This window comes from Eretmochelys imbricata, chromosome 7 (genome assembly GCF_965152235.1).
Source record: "Eretmochelys imbricata isolate rEreImb1 chromosome 7, rEreImb1.hap1, whole genome shotgun sequence".
Taxonomy (NCBI): domain Eukaryota; kingdom Metazoa; phylum Chordata; order Testudines; family Cheloniidae; genus Eretmochelys; species Eretmochelys imbricata.
In genome coordinates, this window is record NC_135578.1 from 118,925,383 (window position 1) to 118,941,750 (window position 16,368).

The 16,368-nt window shown below is 48.4% G+C and overlaps 1 protein-coding gene across 1 annotated transcript in view; it reads right to left on the reverse strand.

Moving 5' to 3' along the window:
- Positions 1 to 4,068: 4,068 nt before the first annotated feature.
- Positions 4,069 to 16,368, reverse strand: part of SORCS3 (sortilin related VPS10 domain containing receptor 3) — a 496,377-nt gene continuing 484,077 nt past the window's right edge. The window contains exons 24-27 of the mRNA XM_077821813.1: positions 15,668 to 15,767; positions 11,942 to 12,047; positions 5,009 to 5,169; positions 4,069 to 4,150 (exon numbers count right to left, since the gene is read on the reverse strand). Of these exons, the coding sequence (XP_077677939.1) occupies positions 4,086 to 4,150; positions 5,009 to 5,169; positions 11,942 to 12,047; positions 15,668 to 15,767 (432 nt within the window). The 3' untranslated portion in view covers positions 4,069 to 4,085. The remainder of the gene's footprint in view (positions 4,151 to 5,008; positions 5,170 to 11,941; positions 12,048 to 15,667; positions 15,768 to 16,368) is intronic.

A 16,368-nucleotide genomic window follows, 5' to 3' on the forward strand; every position in this document is an offset into this window, starting at 1 on the left:
AACACGGCTGTTACTCTGAAACCTCTCTTTTGTTTAATTCATATTTTTCCACCCTAACTGATTTAAAGGCCTCCTCTCCCAATGGACACACACAGCACTTCCCCCATTTGGCTTTACATGCCACACTAGTACACTGCTGATGTTATGGTTAACAAGTCAGATACATATAAAGGGGCCTCATTCCCATACGGTGCCATTCAACCAAAAACTAAGAATTGCAGCCAGACTGATAAGGTGCGGCTAAGGGCTAGATTTTTTTTTCTTTGCTTTAGAGTGCAACATTTTCAATGCCTCATAACTCGCCCCCGTGCAGGGGTGATGACCAACCCATTTAGAAACGCTGTCCTAGGGCAAGCAAACACTCCGGCGGCTCAGCAGAGGGAGAAGAGCAGAAGCAGCCAGGGCTGCACTGGAAGAGTGAACAACAAGGACGAGCAGTGAAAGAGCAGCCATGGGTAGATCTGATGTACAAAAATACATTTATTTTCAACAATTTCAAAACCACTGCCTTTTTTACAGTAGAAATATTCAAATGGAACAAGAAAACCAAGAACAGTATTTATATATATGTATATATATATGACATGCATTTGTATTACCGTGTTTAACAGAAGTATTGCAATTGTCTGCCCCATTTAATCCTTATAATATAAAAGGAGGGATTTTTTTTAACTCTTCAAAACAAACCAGAGTTTCTGACCTTGCTCCTCAAGTGTGATACAGGCAGGCGCCAAAGGGAAGCATGAGGATTTGTGCCACCTTTGCACTCCCCTCGCCTACCATCCCCAGGACTAAGCAGGGGCTGGTGGGGCTCCTGGAGCAATTTAGAGCGGCCTCAGGGCTGCTTAACTGATGGTGGCTGCAACCAGGGATTCACGGAGTACGAATGTGCTCTGGCCACGCCCCTTAACACAGCCACACCCCCTTCCACGGCAGCTGTGAGGAAGGGTAGTATGGAGCTGCTAGTTTCAGCCAGCATTATGGCCCAGATGGGCCACAGGGCTTCAAATTTCTTGGCATTCTTTCTCCATTGTTCTATTATTTTAATAAAAAGCAATTGGGACAGGCTGAACTGAGAGCCCAATCCCACCCACGCTGCTATATTTAGGAGCTTGGCTGAGCAGAGCTAGCATGTGTATGTCTACCCAAGCGGAGAGTTACACCTCCCAGAGCCTGGGTGATGGACTCTAAGAGAGGAAGAGTGCGAGCATGCAGTCTCAGGGACTGATCCAAAGCTCACGGAAGTCAGTGGCAAAACGCCCATTGGTTTCAGCAGGCTCCGGATCAAACCCCCGGTTCCTGCTGAGTCCCACGGAAGCTGAGTTTTGCTCAGGATTAGAGATGGGTGAAACGTTCCCTCAACACAAACATGGCTTTGTGACTGATACAGCATTTTTGGTGCCAAATCTTTGCATCATTCAAAAAGGGTCCTATTTTCCAGCTCTCCCCACGAGCAAAACTACTCATTTTTTGTGGGTTCCCCTCCCTTCTCATGATCCCCACCCCCACCCCCAATGTGCATGGGAAAAAGGCAGAAAAAGGCAAAGGGGGGAGGAACCCCACGAGATTTTTTTTTTGTACTGAATCAATTCCAAATTTAATTTCACTGGGAAAAAAATCCCTGTAAAATTCTCTGAAAATGTTCAAAGTGAAAATCATTTGGAACAATGTTTTGGTAGGAACCAAGTGCCATTTCTCTGCTCAGCAGCTCACAAAGCCTTCGCCTAAAGTCTGAGTAGGGCAAATCACATACACACATGCACACACCCCCATATAAATGGGATGCTATTTGAAAATAATGGCCCTGCTGTGACAGTATTATCAGCAGATTGGCCCATTACTGTAAAACATTTGGGGTTTCAGTAGCAAGGATAGCATAACAGAACGAGGGTATGCACATGTGATGGATGGAAGCACAAGGTCAGAGAGGAAAGCATAGCCATCAGTCTCCTGTTTGTATCAGGAACTAGAGCAGAAGTGACAGGGTGAGGGAAATTATTTTTAAACCGATGGAAAGGACTTCAAGCGTGTTAAGTGGCAGATTAGACTGGGAGCAGCAGTGGTTTGAGGTTGTTTTGCTTTAATGTTTCACACAATGCCATTTCCCTAAATTTGCCTGGTTTGATTGAATCTTGACATAGGGGCCGCTTTTTTCTTTGCACAAGGATCTTCCCAGCCTTTCTCCCTGTAAAGATCTTTGAACCACCTTCCATCTGATGAACAGAGCCCCAGGCATGTGATACTAGTAACACTTCCAGTGACCTTTAAAGCCTAGCCTCCTGCTCAGCTCTGCGGGCAGATGACCTGGAACACTGAATCCAAACACCCCAAACTTCGGGGAGTCTTGGAGCTGGCGTCAACTTGGAACCCATCTCCGCTTTCTATAATCCTGCAAGAGGCTGAGCAGCTCCTAAAGGTGCCCCAGCCAGGCACTCTCCGCTCCCTTTGGACCCTTGCAGGACTGGGCCCATTTTTAGCATCTTCCCCATTTCCTCCTGTTCGGATAACTCCCCCAGTTCGGAACCGGAACGGAAGAGGTCAGAAGGCTCTAAAACCTTCAGAGAACTTCGCATCCTCTGACCCTGTTTTCATGCTGCCTTTCCTGAGGCCATGTTTTGACCAGGCAGCACCAACCATCAAAAGGTATTCTTGCAGCACTTCCAGCCAGGCCTACAAGCAGTTGCCCTGCAAGGCTGGTAAGGAAGCCTTGGAGAACCCCAGCTCAGTTTTGCAGACTCAAGAGGTTTGGAGAAAATGCCGATTCAGCTTTGCACCAGGCTTGAGACTGCAACCCTTATTCCCCCACACAGTCCCTAAATACATGCGTCAGGCCCCCTTCCGATACCTTTACTCACACAGAAGTTCCCTTTACTCTGGAGCATGACTTCAGAGAGACTACTCAAAGGTACTCCGCAGTGCGAATAAGGATATCAGAATCTGGCCCATTACGAGCAGGGGTTGTAGGGATCAGGACCAGCTTTCGGAAGCCTGTTCAAAGCCAACTACTTTGAGGTTTGCCCGTCATTGAGAACAAGATCCTTTCTCCTCGCTTCCATCATGTTCTCTACTCAGCGTCACCAGATTCTGCACTGGAAGTCTACGAGCATTGGCTTAGCTCTAGAACTGGGGTGAAAAACCAATGCGCATTGTTAAAGTGTGTTACGAAATCCTCACTCCTGCCTCTTAAAATCACTCCCCCCGCTAAAAAAAATCCTTCCCGTTATGCAAAAAGAAAAACCACCATGTAACACAGACAGAGCTGAAAGAGTTAAATACGACAGACAACTGGAATATATTGAGAACCCATGTGTTGCACAAGAACTCACATGGGGTCCTTGGTGGCCTGGTTGGTGTGTTTGTGTGGGGTTGTTTTTTTTTAAACTTTTCTTTTACTAAACATTAAATTATTTCCCAAGAAATAAAAAGCTATTTACACTGGAATTATCTACAGTATGCCATCGGTATCCTCGCTAGTCAGATGCACAGGTTGGAGCCTCATTCATAAACTTGTGCACGCTTCTTGGTAGCTACTTGTGCATCCCGCCCGCCAGCTTTGGAGCCCAAACGGTTAACGCCACTCAGTTTGTTTCCCCATCAAAGGACAAGGAGAGTCAATTGAGTGGGCATGATCCGGCTAAGACCTGCAAGTCATTGGGAGCTGAGGGCACTCAACACATTGCAGAGTCAACTCCAGTGTCTTAGGCTGTTGATTTGCTGCGGGGTGTGGAGACGGGAAGTGGATCATTTGCCTGCAACAGTTCCGCTGAGACGTTCAGATCCACCTAGGAGATTTAGACACATGGTTCCCAGTCATTTTAATGCAAACCGGGCACTCAAATCACTTAGCCCTGTAGTCTCGGCCTACAATCGTTATTTGTAACCAATGGGAATTTTCCAAATGCTGAGCATCTATCTGCCGTTTATGAATGTGGCCCTGGTAAACAAAACACCTCTCCCCAGCCCCCCACAAATGATGATAATGACGTATCATTTTCTTTTTTTAATAATAATAATAATAATAACAATAATAATAATAATTACAAATAAAAAGCCAGAAATGCTGTAGACCAAGTGGATTCTCGCTATTAAACACTAGTGCAGTTGGGGATTTCCTTTGTGCTTTCGCTGTTAGCAATTGTCGAGATGCTTCCTGCAGAAGATAAGAGGGAGAAAAGGGTCAGGGAAGCTCATGAAACAGCCCAGCCTGTCGCCTCTCGCCCACGGGCAATGGGTACAGATGAGCCACAGTGCAGCAGGACACAGGCCGAGTCTAGGGAGAGAAGTCGGGTGGTGGTGGGGGAATGTACCCCATACTTCTTGCAATAGCAGGAAACGGATCACATGGGATAAGCCCGCCTGAACCTACCTGGGCCTTGCTCTAGGGTTCCCAAGCTTGGGCTGCATCCCCCAGCCAAACATCATGGGAGTCAAGGCTCCCATGGCTAACACCACACACACACACAGAGCCATCACACATTGATAAATGGCAGTGGGGTCCCAGCTAGCTGGGAAGGGGGAATCCCAGTATGGAAAAGGCCAAGAACAGAGGAAAGTGCAACGTAACCCAAGCTCCCCACTCTGGAGGGGAAATTCTTCCTGACCCAAGATGTGGCTATCAGTTCAACATATGGAAGGCTAACACCACACACACACACAGAGCCATCACACATTGATAAATGGCAGTGGGGTCCCAGCTAGCCGGGAAGGGGGAATCCCAGTATGGAAAAGGCCAAGAACAGAGGAAAGTGCAACGTAACCCAAGCTCCCCACTCTGGAGGGGAAATTCTTCCTGACCCAAGATGTGGCTATCAGTTCAACTCTGTGCATGTGAATACAACCCCTCCGCAGTGAGGTGTCCCATCCCATTCACACCCTGAGATGTCTTTGTTACCCAGGCCAGTGTTCATTTGCTTTCCTGAACCCTGGTAACATGGACTCTGCCAGTATCTCCAGGGCCAGTGTGCTCTCCGGGTTGATGACTGCTCACCAAGAGGGAGTCATGCCTTACCTATAACCCGAGTATCCAGTTCTTTCTCCATTAGCTCCTCAGGGTCAGTGAACTCACTCAGCGTGATCTTGGGGGCACTTTCACTTTGGCTCACGGAACCAATCATCTCCTGTTCCTTGTCGTGCTGGACTTGAGCGTAGATGTTAACCCATGGGATTTTCCTGCCCAAGGAAGGAAAGCAAGAGGCCTTTTTCAGGCAGTGGCCTTTGGCATTGCAGAACTGAGCTCATTAGAGCAATTAAACCATAAGAACATAAGAATGGCCATACTGGGTCTGGAGGCTGCTTTCCCAACCAATACAGGCCAGAGTCTCCACCGCCACCACCAGTGACAGCTTAGGGTCTGGAGAATGAAACAACAGCCACCAACTATAACCAAGAATTTTTGCCAATAGTAATGGACAGAGAATGTACCAAGCAGGGTAAACAGGCAGGGCAGGGGAAGAATCGAACAGACCCAACCAGGTGTATGGGGTGCAAGGAAGTCCAGCAAAGGATGAAGGGGAAGAGTACACCAGGAAGATGGTGCAAAACTCTCCAGCAATGGATAAGGGGTAGGAGAAGGCTCTGTCCACCAGGTGAAGGGAACCAGACCCTAAAAGGGGCCTGAACAGTCCAATCAAGGTTTGAGAGTGAACAGGAAAGCTCCACTTAGGATCAAAGGGCCCAGAACTGTCCAGATGAGCCTGTAGATCAAGGGAATCTCAGCTCTGTTTTCAGAAGAAGCAGCAGTAGGAAAGTTACTGTCTTAAGCTGTGAGCAGTGTGTGTGTGGAGGGGAGGGGGGGAATGAAAAAGAGTTCTCTGATGCTGTGTGGAACAGAGCCTCCAGCTGTCTCTGGGAACCAGGGAGAAAACAAATCCACACACACAAACACACACCCCCCCCCGCATTATCCCATCACACATCTGTCCTCGGAGTCCCCCAAAGGTGCAAATATAGTGCCAATCTATAAGAAAAGGACAACCCAGGGAATCACAGACCAGTCAGCTTAACTTCAGTACCCAGAAAGATAATGGATCAAATAATGAAGCAATAAATTTGCAAACACCTAGAAGATAATAAGGTGATAAATAAGAGTCGGCATGGATTTGTCAAGAACAAAATGATGTCAAAGCAACCTGATAGCTTTCTTTGACAGGGTAACAAGCCTTGTGGATACAGTCTCGCTTAACCTTCTCATAAATAAAATAGGGAAATACAACCTAGATGGATCTACTATACAGTGGGTGCCTAACTGGTTGGAAAACCGTTCCCAGAGAGTACTTATCAATGGTTCACAGTCATGCTGGAAGGACATAACGAGTGGGGTCCCGCAGGGATCAGTTCTGGGTCTGTTCAATATCTTCATCAGTGATTTAGATAATGGCATACAGAGTACACTTATAAAGTTTGCTGACGATACCAAGCTGGGAGGGGTTGCAAGTGCTTTGGAGGATAGGATTAAAATTCAAAATGATCTGGACAAACTGGAGAAATGGTCTGAAGTAAATAGGATGAAATTCAATAAGGACTAATGCAAAGTACTGCACTTAGGAAGGAACAATCAATTGCACACATACAAAATGGGAAATGACTGCCTAGGAAGGAACAGCGCAAAAAGGGATCTGGGGGTCACAGTGGATCACAAGCTAAATATGAGTCAACAGTGTAACACTGTTGCAAAAAAAGTGAACATCATTCTGGGATGTATTAGCAGGAGTGTTGTAAGCAAGACACAAGAAGTAATTCTTCTGTGCTGATATGGCCTCGACTGGAGTATTGGAGCAGGTCCTCAAAGAATCAATCCTGAAGCACTTACATGAGAGGAAAGTGATCAGGAACAGTCAGCATGGATTCACCAAGGGAAGGTCATGCCTGACTAATCTAATCGCCTTCTATGATGAGATTACTGGTTCTGTGGATGAAGGGAAAGCAGTGGATGTATTGTTTCTTGACTTTAGCAAAGCTTTTGACATGGTCTCCCACAGTATTCTTGTCAGCAAGTTAAAGAAGTATGGGCTGGATGAATGCACTATAAGGTGGGTAGAAAGTTGGTTAGATTGTCGGGCTCAACGGGTAGTGATCAATGGCTCCATGTCTAGTTGGCAACCGGTGTCAAGTGGAGTGCCCCAGGGGTCGGTCCTGGGGCCGGTTTTGTTCAATATCTTCATAAATGATCTGGAGGATGGTGTGGATTGCAGTCTCAGCAAATTTGCGGATGATACTAAACTGGGAGGAGTGGTAGATACGCTGGAGGGCAGGGATAGGATACAGAGGGACCTAGACAAATTGGAGGATTGGGCCAAAAGAAATCTGATGAGGTTCAATAAGGATAAGTGCAGGGTCCTGCACTTAGGACGGAAGAACCCAGTGCACCGCTACAGACTAGGGACCGAATGGCTAGGCAGCAGTTCTGCAGAAAAGGACCTAGGGGTGACAGTGGACGAGAAGCTGGATATGAGTCAGCAGCGTGCCCTTGTTGCCAAGAAGGCCAATGGCCTTTTGGGATGTATAAGTAGGGGCATAGCGAGCAGATCGAGGGACGTGATCGTCCCCCTCTATTTGACATTGGTGAAGCCTCATCTGGAGTACTGTGTCCAGTTTTGGGCCCCACACTACAAGAAGGATGTGGATAAATTGGAGAGAATCCAGCGAAGGGCAACAAAAATGATTAGGGGTCTGGAACACATGACTTATGAGGAGAGGCTGAGGGAACTGGGATTGTTTAGTCTGCAGAAGAGAAGAATGAGGGGGGATTTGATAGCTGCTTTCAACTACCTGAGAGGTGGTTCCAGAGAGGATGGTTCTAGACTATTCTCAGTGGTAGAAGAGGACAGGACAAGGAGGAATGGTCTCAAGTTGCAGTGGGGGAGGTTTAGGTTGGATATTAGGAAAAACTTTTTCACTAGAAGGGTGGTGAAACACTGGAATGCGTTACCTAGGGAGGTGGTAGAATCTCCTTCCTTAGAAGTTTTTAAGGTCAGGCTTGACAAAGCCCTGGCTGGGATGATTTAATTGGGGATTGGTCCTGCTTTGAGCAGGGGGTTGGACTAGATGACCTCCTGAGGTCCCTTCCAACCCTGATATTCTATGATTCTATGATTCTATTGTGTCCAGTTCTGTTAGCCACATTTCAGGAAAGATGTGGACAAAGTGGAGAACAGAAGAGCAACAAAAATGATTAAAGGTCTAGAAAACATGACCTATGAGGGAAGACTGAAAAAATTGGATTTGTTTAGTCTGGAGAAGAGCAGACTGAGAGGGGCCATGATAACAGTTTTCACCTTCATAAAAGATGGATACAAGGAGGAGGGGAAAAATTGTTCTCCTTAACCTCTGAGAATAGGACAAGAACCAAGGGGCTTAAATTGCAGCAAGGGCAGTTTAGGTTGGATATTAGGAAAAAGTTCCCAACTGTCAGAGTGGTTAAGCACTGGAATAAATTGCCCAGGGAGGTTGTGGAATCTCCATCATTGGAGATTTTTAAGAGCAGGTTAGACAAACACCTGTCAGTGATGGTCTGATAATACTTAGTCCTGCCTTGAGTGCAGGGGACTGGACTAGACGACCTCTTGAGGTCCCTTCCAGTCCTATGATTCTCTGATCCCTGTAATGAGTGACCTCCACATACACACACTTCTTTCACATCCAGAGGGGTTCCAAGCTGGGAGAACAGGTTGCAGCAGGGACCTCTAACGCATCGGCTGAGTCTCTTACATACAGACTCATAATAAGGAGGCTGTGTGGAAGCCAGCAGCGTGCCAATTCTATAAATTTGCAGAATTAAACATTTATGCAGCCACATGCTCCCCCTTTCTCTAAACAGAAACTTGGTATTCAGACAGTGATTCTAGCTAATCATAAAAGTACACACTGCCAGTGGACCGACAGCTCGGAGGAAGTGGGAGATGAGCGTTTACTTTATGCCCATTTCTCTATTGAGAGCTGTTGCATGCTATAATTTCTAATCCAAAGAGGCAGCAGGCTTGGGGTTTAAGCATGTTTTCTGCTCCGTGACCCTGCCGTTAGGCATTTGGGGTTCCGGATTTCACCCCAACCTTTGTCATTTGCAGTGGCGTGTGTTGGTTTGGACAAAGCAGCTAAGAATGTAGTCCTCTACAGCCCAGACCTGTCCTGCCCCACATCTTTGGAGAGAGTGTAGGGTCTGGGCTCTCCATCCCTGGGTCACAGCAAAGTCATACCAGGCACCTGTAATGATCCCGCCTGGGGAGGTGGGAGGGGTGCATAAGGTGGGGAGCACTTTTCGGGGGGTTGCGAGGTTCAGAGAGGCTGCATTTAGGATGCCGTCGATGCTGCAGCATAGGGGCTATCTTTCAAGGGGCTGCACACACTGGTTTGCCAAGCTGCCTGGTACCGACTTTCCTCTTTCTAGGTGGGTACTCCACACCTGCTCTGCTTCGAGGCCCCAGCCCCACTCCACCCCTTTTCCCCAAGGCCCTGCCCACCTCTTCCACCCCTGCTCCGCCCCCTCCTCCCAGTGCCTCCCACCCACCGAGGAACAGTTGATCAGTGGGACCCACCAAACAGCTGATCGGCAGGTGGCTGGTGGGTGCTGAGTACCCACTCTTTTTTTCCAGGGGTGCTCCAGCCCTGAAGCACTGACTCCTCTTTACTAGCCCATTCCCCTTGTACCAAGCCCCAGACACAACTCGATTAGAAAGCCTCATGTGGGGCCACGGGCAAGGGAGGAAAGATTTGGGATTTTGCATCACTCCAAAAGGAAGGTTCCTATAGAAGTCCAGCCTCTGGTCCCCACATTCTAGGGCAGAGGTGTCTTCTCCATCTCACTGGGCCTCCTGTCCTCGGAATAGCATCCCATGCTCAGGAGCAGGGCCGGCACTCCTTTGGCAAGCTGCATTTCATCACAGCGCGGGAGCAGAGAGCAACAGTGAAGTGGCTTTGTGCTATCGACCTGACAAGCGTAGGAGGCTGAAACGCTGCATCTGAGCCGATGAAAATCCTGGGCACTCAGGGCTTGATCCTATTCTCCTGAAACCAATGGAAGCTTTCCCACTCACTTCAGTGGCCGTAGGATCAGAGCACTCAATTCCCACTGACTTCAGTGGGCTTCGGATCAAGCCCTTAGGCAATGGTACCAGCCAATTTCAATGTAAAAAGTTCAGAAATGAGCGGCCTTTCCTTTTTATAAGTACAATGATATTGATTTCAACTTGGAGCATAGAGCCCAGGCCCCTCTGAGTGACTGCCTTCCACTCTCGAGACCCCAGGCTGTCTGCAACCCGAGAATGCCTTAGGAGGCACAGCCTTACATCCTCCTGAAGAAGAGTCAGAGAGAGACGCGTACGGCTGGGACTTGTCGGGGAAAGGCTCTGGTTTGGGAGTTAGAAACTTAAAACGTATTCATGCCTGGAATCAAAAATCAGATCCAACCTGTATTTCCAGTACAGTACAATACAGCTGCGGGGCTGGATCTGGGCATGCAGCCCATTTAACACGGCAGGAACCTTACTGGATGCAAAGATTACACTAAGAAGAGTTCTGTCTGCCTAAGAAACATGCCCATTAGGCAGCCATTCAGCAAACAAAGCACACTTGTCCCATAGTTTTCTTTGACAACTTGAGGCAGCAGAGTATAATGGACACAATGCACGTCCTGACCGCTGCTCGGGAACGGGGTGTTTATATTAAAGTCTGGTAATGGCACCTTCGCACTTAACATGGAAGTATCTGTTCTCTGCATGTCAGACACAGACAAGCTCCCTGTCGGGTCACAACAGCTGCAGGTTCCATGATATGTATGGATACCGAACGATCTGCTGAATTTGGATTTTGAACAGCCCCCTCTACACTTTGACTCAGGTCCTGGTTCAAGCCCATCTCTAGTGCTGTTGCAAGACACAGCTTGATTTTTCAGGTCCCAGGGAGCATTCACAACGAGTTACGTGGGGAAAAAAATCGTCTGTTGATTTGAGAGCAGGGCAGACGTGATGGGGAAGTAACAGAGAGTGATTAACACTGGCTCCTAAGACATCATTTGTACACTGCTCAATGGAGGGCTTCTGCGTTCTGATGCTAGCACTCAGCAGTCTGAGTACAGGGTTTACCTGTGGTGAGCAACACGTGGAGACAAAACTCATCTCCTGGGACCAGGCAGCAACAGGAATCAAATATCGAGGGCCTGATTCTCCTGTGCCCCACCTGTGCAAAGCGGCTGTAAAACGCTACCCCTTGGGAGATGCTTGCTTTACCCTTGCTTTTTGTAAGTGTAAACGACAATGCAAAGTGCAAAGCAGTGCAGAACTGAGCTGGCCAAACCTCAGGTGATCCTTTGCCCCCTCCCTTCCCCCGTTATGTAAATCATTGTCCATCGTAGCTAAGGTAAGAAAACGCCACTAGGTCCCAGCTGTCCAAACACAGCAGAACACTGCAGGTCCGTAACCCTAATGGGCGGCCACATTTTGGATGTACTGTACGTGCACCTTGTACCCGTGTAACACACTGTCCACTTGGCAGTATCTTCGACTGCCTGGCCGCCTGGAAACGTGGCAGCCAGTCCAGTGTCTGTCACAGCCCTTACAGGCAAGCACATTTCATCGTTTTGGCTAGGGAAGAGTAATTACATTACTGACATCCTAAATCAGTCCAAAGCAAGGACTAGCTTCTCAGCTGGGATAAGAGGTGGAGCACCACTGAACGTAGTGGATCACATACTCGGTTGATGTAAATCAGGATAGCTGTATTGAAGCCAAGAGGCTGGATTTGCAGCTGATGGAAACTGGCACAGCTCCACGGAAGACAAGGGAACTATATAAGTCAAGGGAGGTTCTGGCCGCAAATCCCTTATGTTATTCAATCCTAGACCCCCCATATCAGGGAGCGCGGCTCTCCTGCTCTAAACTCTGGATTTTCAGCATCTCTTTGCCAGGCTTCCTTGGAAACAGCCACCTCCCCGGCTAGCTTCTCAACATACCTTTTAAATTTGTAGATTAAAAAAACAGCCAAGCCGACAAAGACCACAGACAACAACATCAACATCGCTGAACTGCTGTGTCCGGTGCTGGAGTCCACGAGAGGCGCTGCAAAGAGAAAGGGCAGACAGTTATATTGGGAAGCCATTAACCAGGGGGGTCGGGCACCAGGCAGCCGAACCTGATTCTCTCTTTGCAGCATCTGCTTTCCTATCATCGCTGTGTGGGACATGCTGTTTGAGCAGAGCCAGCTGGTATGAGACAAATCAATTCCCCTGCCTTCGAAAGAGAAGCTCCTATTTGAGTTGGCGATGCCCTGTAACAGCTCCTGATAAAAACGCAGAATCAGGCTGCGCTGAGACAAACTCACTGTTCCCCTGTTAACTCTTCGGGCTGTCTCGTTTGAAGCTTTCACTGGAGCTGGAGCAGAAGCATAAAGAATTTGAAGGGTGATTCGATAAGACTGGTGCCGAGATGTTTTTATTTTGTTAGCTTATGCTGGAGATAAGCCCAAAGCAAAACCCTCCAACCAAACAGCCCCCTGCTGCTTCCCAAATTCCACAGCAGTTTGCAGCGCCGACCCACCTCTATTGATATGGTTTGGGTGGTTTATAATAGAGTGTATGTAATGCCTTGTGTGGGTAGCTGCTCCCACCGCTGGTCTGGGGCAGAATTCTCATGGCCTAGTGGTCAGTGTGCAAGACTGGGACTGAGAACTCAGAACTCCTGAGTTTAATCCCAGCACTGACCCTCTAGGTTCTTGCAAATGATTTTAAGTAGCAGCTGAACTTTCCTGAACCTGCAAAGAACATTTGATCCAGGTTCATTATTACAACTCTCCATTGCTTATATAGCACAGTAGACATGGAGGAGTCTACACCAACCAAGCCACTCCTGGTCCCTGCCCTGATTCTTGCAATCCAAGAGGCGGATACTGCCAGCACCCTGTTCTCAGAACTCCCACGGAAGCACCCAGCCTGCAGAAAGCTTGGCTCAGACTCTCATTGCTGGAAAGGGCTGGACCTCCTGAATCTAAACACTGTAGAGGGAAGGACCTGAAGCAAAAGCTCAGACCCAAACTGCCCTAGACTGTGGGAGGCCGGAAGGCTTTCCAGAATCTTCACCTGGATCTGAATTTTGGCAGTTGCAGTATTTATAACAAATACTGAGTCCTGAACTTGGGGATCTGGGTACAGATTTGACACTTCAATTCTAATCGGCTGTCCACCCCTGACCATCAGGGTCTATCATTCTCCCCCAGAGGTAACAGTCTGTGAGGGGCTTTTTGTTATTGTGGAGCCTGATGTTTATACCACCGGTAAGGAATTTGCTTCCTAATAAAAGCAATCTCAACGACTTAAATTAACCAGCGTCAGGCTGCCCCTGCCACCTATGGCCTGAGCAAAGGCAGTAGCTGGGAGAGAGGTCAGGAGCCATGGTCTAAGCTAGTTCTTGGCTTTGAATGTTTCACGAATGAGGAATGTGAATCCCATTATTCTATGAGACAAACTCAACGGGAACCAGAACCCCCATTTCCTTTAATGGGATCATTGAAATATTGCACGGCGGACCTGGCCAGGTACTTGCAAAGGGTGGTCAGCAAGAGCAAAAGCTAAAAGCTCTCCGGCCTCTCATCTCTCGCTAAGAGCACCACGTCAGGGTGGGCTGCAGGGCTGCCAAAGATTGGAGGGGATGTATTATGATGAGTGAAGATGGAGATGGAGAGCTGGTGCTTAATCTTAGTCAGGGCTCATTTGTAGAGTTGGGTCACTCTCAGGCAAGTGTTCCTCCGGCAGATGCCTACATTTCCCTCTCATAAGTTCCATGCTCACTGAAAGAGCAGCAGCTGCTTGTATAGGACTGTTATAGCGACAATGGAGACGGCTGGGAATTTTGGGGGGGGAAATGTTTTCTTGTCGGAAAATAAGGATTCATCGCAATCTCAACTTTTCACGCGAATGTATCAGCCTCGATGGAACTTCCATTGGGAAGGTTTCTCAGGTCCAGGATGGAATTTCTGGACAAAGCCAAAAAGTGAGACTCCAATTGTTAGAGCACTCGTCTGGGGCATGGGAGCCCCATGTTGAAGTCCCTGGTCTGAATCAAGCAGAGCAGGGACTGGAACCTGAATCTCTCACACCCTACGCAAGTGCCCCGAACCACAGAGTCTATGGGCTATTCTTGGGTGGCTTGGTCTCTCTCCCCCTCCCCAGTGCCCCTACTTCTAATTAGCAATAAGGGCTTGATCCTCACCCAGCTCTAATGAGCAATAAGGGTTTGATTCAATGCCCATGGAAGTCAATGTAAATGCTCCCACTGATTTCCCTGGGCACTGGATCAGGGCCTTATAAAAGATCTTTCATCTGAGTGTCTCAAAAAACTTTACAGATATTAATGCATTAACTAAGCCTTACAATGATGGTATTTTTATAAGTGGGTAAACTGAGGCACAGAGCAGCTACGTCTCACATTTTCAAAAGCGGCAGCAGACTTCGTGTCTCAGATTTTGGGCACCCAACTGAAGATACCTTGGGGCTGATTTTCAGAAGCACAGAAAACTCCAGCTCCTACTGGCTATGATTGAAGTTGTCGGTGTTCAGCGCTTCTGGAAATCAGACCCAAAAGGTGTCCAGTTAGGGGTGCAAAAGTTTTGGCCAAGGTGACCCACCCATGGTCATGCAGAGAGTCAGTGACAGAGCTAAGATTACAGCCCAGGAGGAACCCAGTCCTCTGTTCCATCCACCGGACTACGCTGTTTCCCTGACCGATGTCAATAAGTGGTGCAGATGCTTCAAGAACGGAGAGTGGGCAAATACCTTCCAATCTGACAAAAGAACAAGGGCCAGTGAACCATCTGCAGAAGGTTAAATTCAGGATCTAACCACGAAGACCAGGGAATCATTCCTTGAGCCCCAGCAGCTTCTTGTCACAGTGTGGGGTATCTTCACCTAACCAAGCCATTTGCCTAAAGCGAGGTTTAATCAGCCCTTTCTCTTCTTCAGCTGAGCTACCTAGAGACATGGGAGAGGGTTGGGCTGGTGGAAGCAAGCTCTGAAGCTGGTCAGGCACCTCTGAAGAACATCCCCCTTCCAACGTTGAATGCCTCTCCTTTAAACCATCTCCCCCCTCAAAGCTTAAGCGAACACACTTCCGGCCAAGGAGCGAGAGCTTCACTGATCTAGCTCCTCCTTTGGCTGGGACGGTATTAGCTTATCGTGGGAAGCTTTGAGAAAGGAACCAATTTAAAAGGGGGGGGATAAACATTACAAAGGGGATGTTTTTTGGAGGTTCTGATTAGATGTGGGCCTGAACCCATGATCCCACATTGCAGCACCCCAAACTCTCCGACAATTCGAGTCCTAATCTGGAGCCAAATGGTGTGGATCTGGCCCTTCTCTAGGGCTGACTGGCTAGTGGAGGGTCCCGTGCAGGGAGGGAGAATGCCGGGTAATGGGGAGCATACCTTTGCATTAGGAAACAGACCCCAGTGCCACCCAATTTCGATTGGGTTCTTTTGCTCACAGTGTGGGCTCCTCCTTAAATTCTGGGATGGAGCTAGGATGCAATTGCCAGCCTCTGTTCTCCCTCTGCCACAGCTTGAATGACTAAGAGACTCTCCGCTTTCCCCAGGGTCCATCTATCTATATGCCAGTAGCATGCTGCGGTGTGTCCCTGCTCCTGTGAGAGGTAACGGGGGAAGCACAACTTAAGTGGGACTCCACACCTACCTAACGTCAGCTGCGTGACGTACACGATGACTTCGACGCCGGGCTTCAGCTCAAACTGGACCAGGTTCTGGTTGAGAGCACTGAAGAGGATTTCAACGACCTGGTGAACCAATCAGAGATATGTGGGGTCAAAATGGACAATAGTACCAGCAACACAGAACCTCTTGGGATGCATGCAGTCTCTGAAAGCTAAAAGCTAACCCGTCCCGCAGCAGGGGGAGCGGGTGTAAGAGCGGTGGGAGGCATTTGCAGGAACTCAGTGTTGTTCCATGTGATTCTCCTGGCACAAAAGGTGAAATTTTAAGACCCCAGGAGTGTGCTATGATGTTTTTACTGGAAGGGAAACCAAGACCTGTAGAGGCCCAGAGTTTAAGACCAGAAGGGAACTCCAGATCATCTGATCTGCTCTCCTATGTATCACAAGAAAGCTAGACTTGGGTAGGAAGAAGATCCTTTGGGATCCCCCTCATTTTCTCCCAATCAACATTCTTGGGGCCTGATCCAGTGCCCGATGGAGTCATTGGGAACCTTCCCACTGAGCTCACTGGAGGTTGGATCAGACCATGGGTCAACAGACCAGTGGGCCAGCCTGGAGACACTCCTTCCCCTGCTGTTTCCAGGCCTGCAGCTCCTGTTAAAGTAGGGGTGGGATCTAGTCCTGAAGGCTGTTTAACTCCCAGCCCACTCCCTCTGCTCAAATG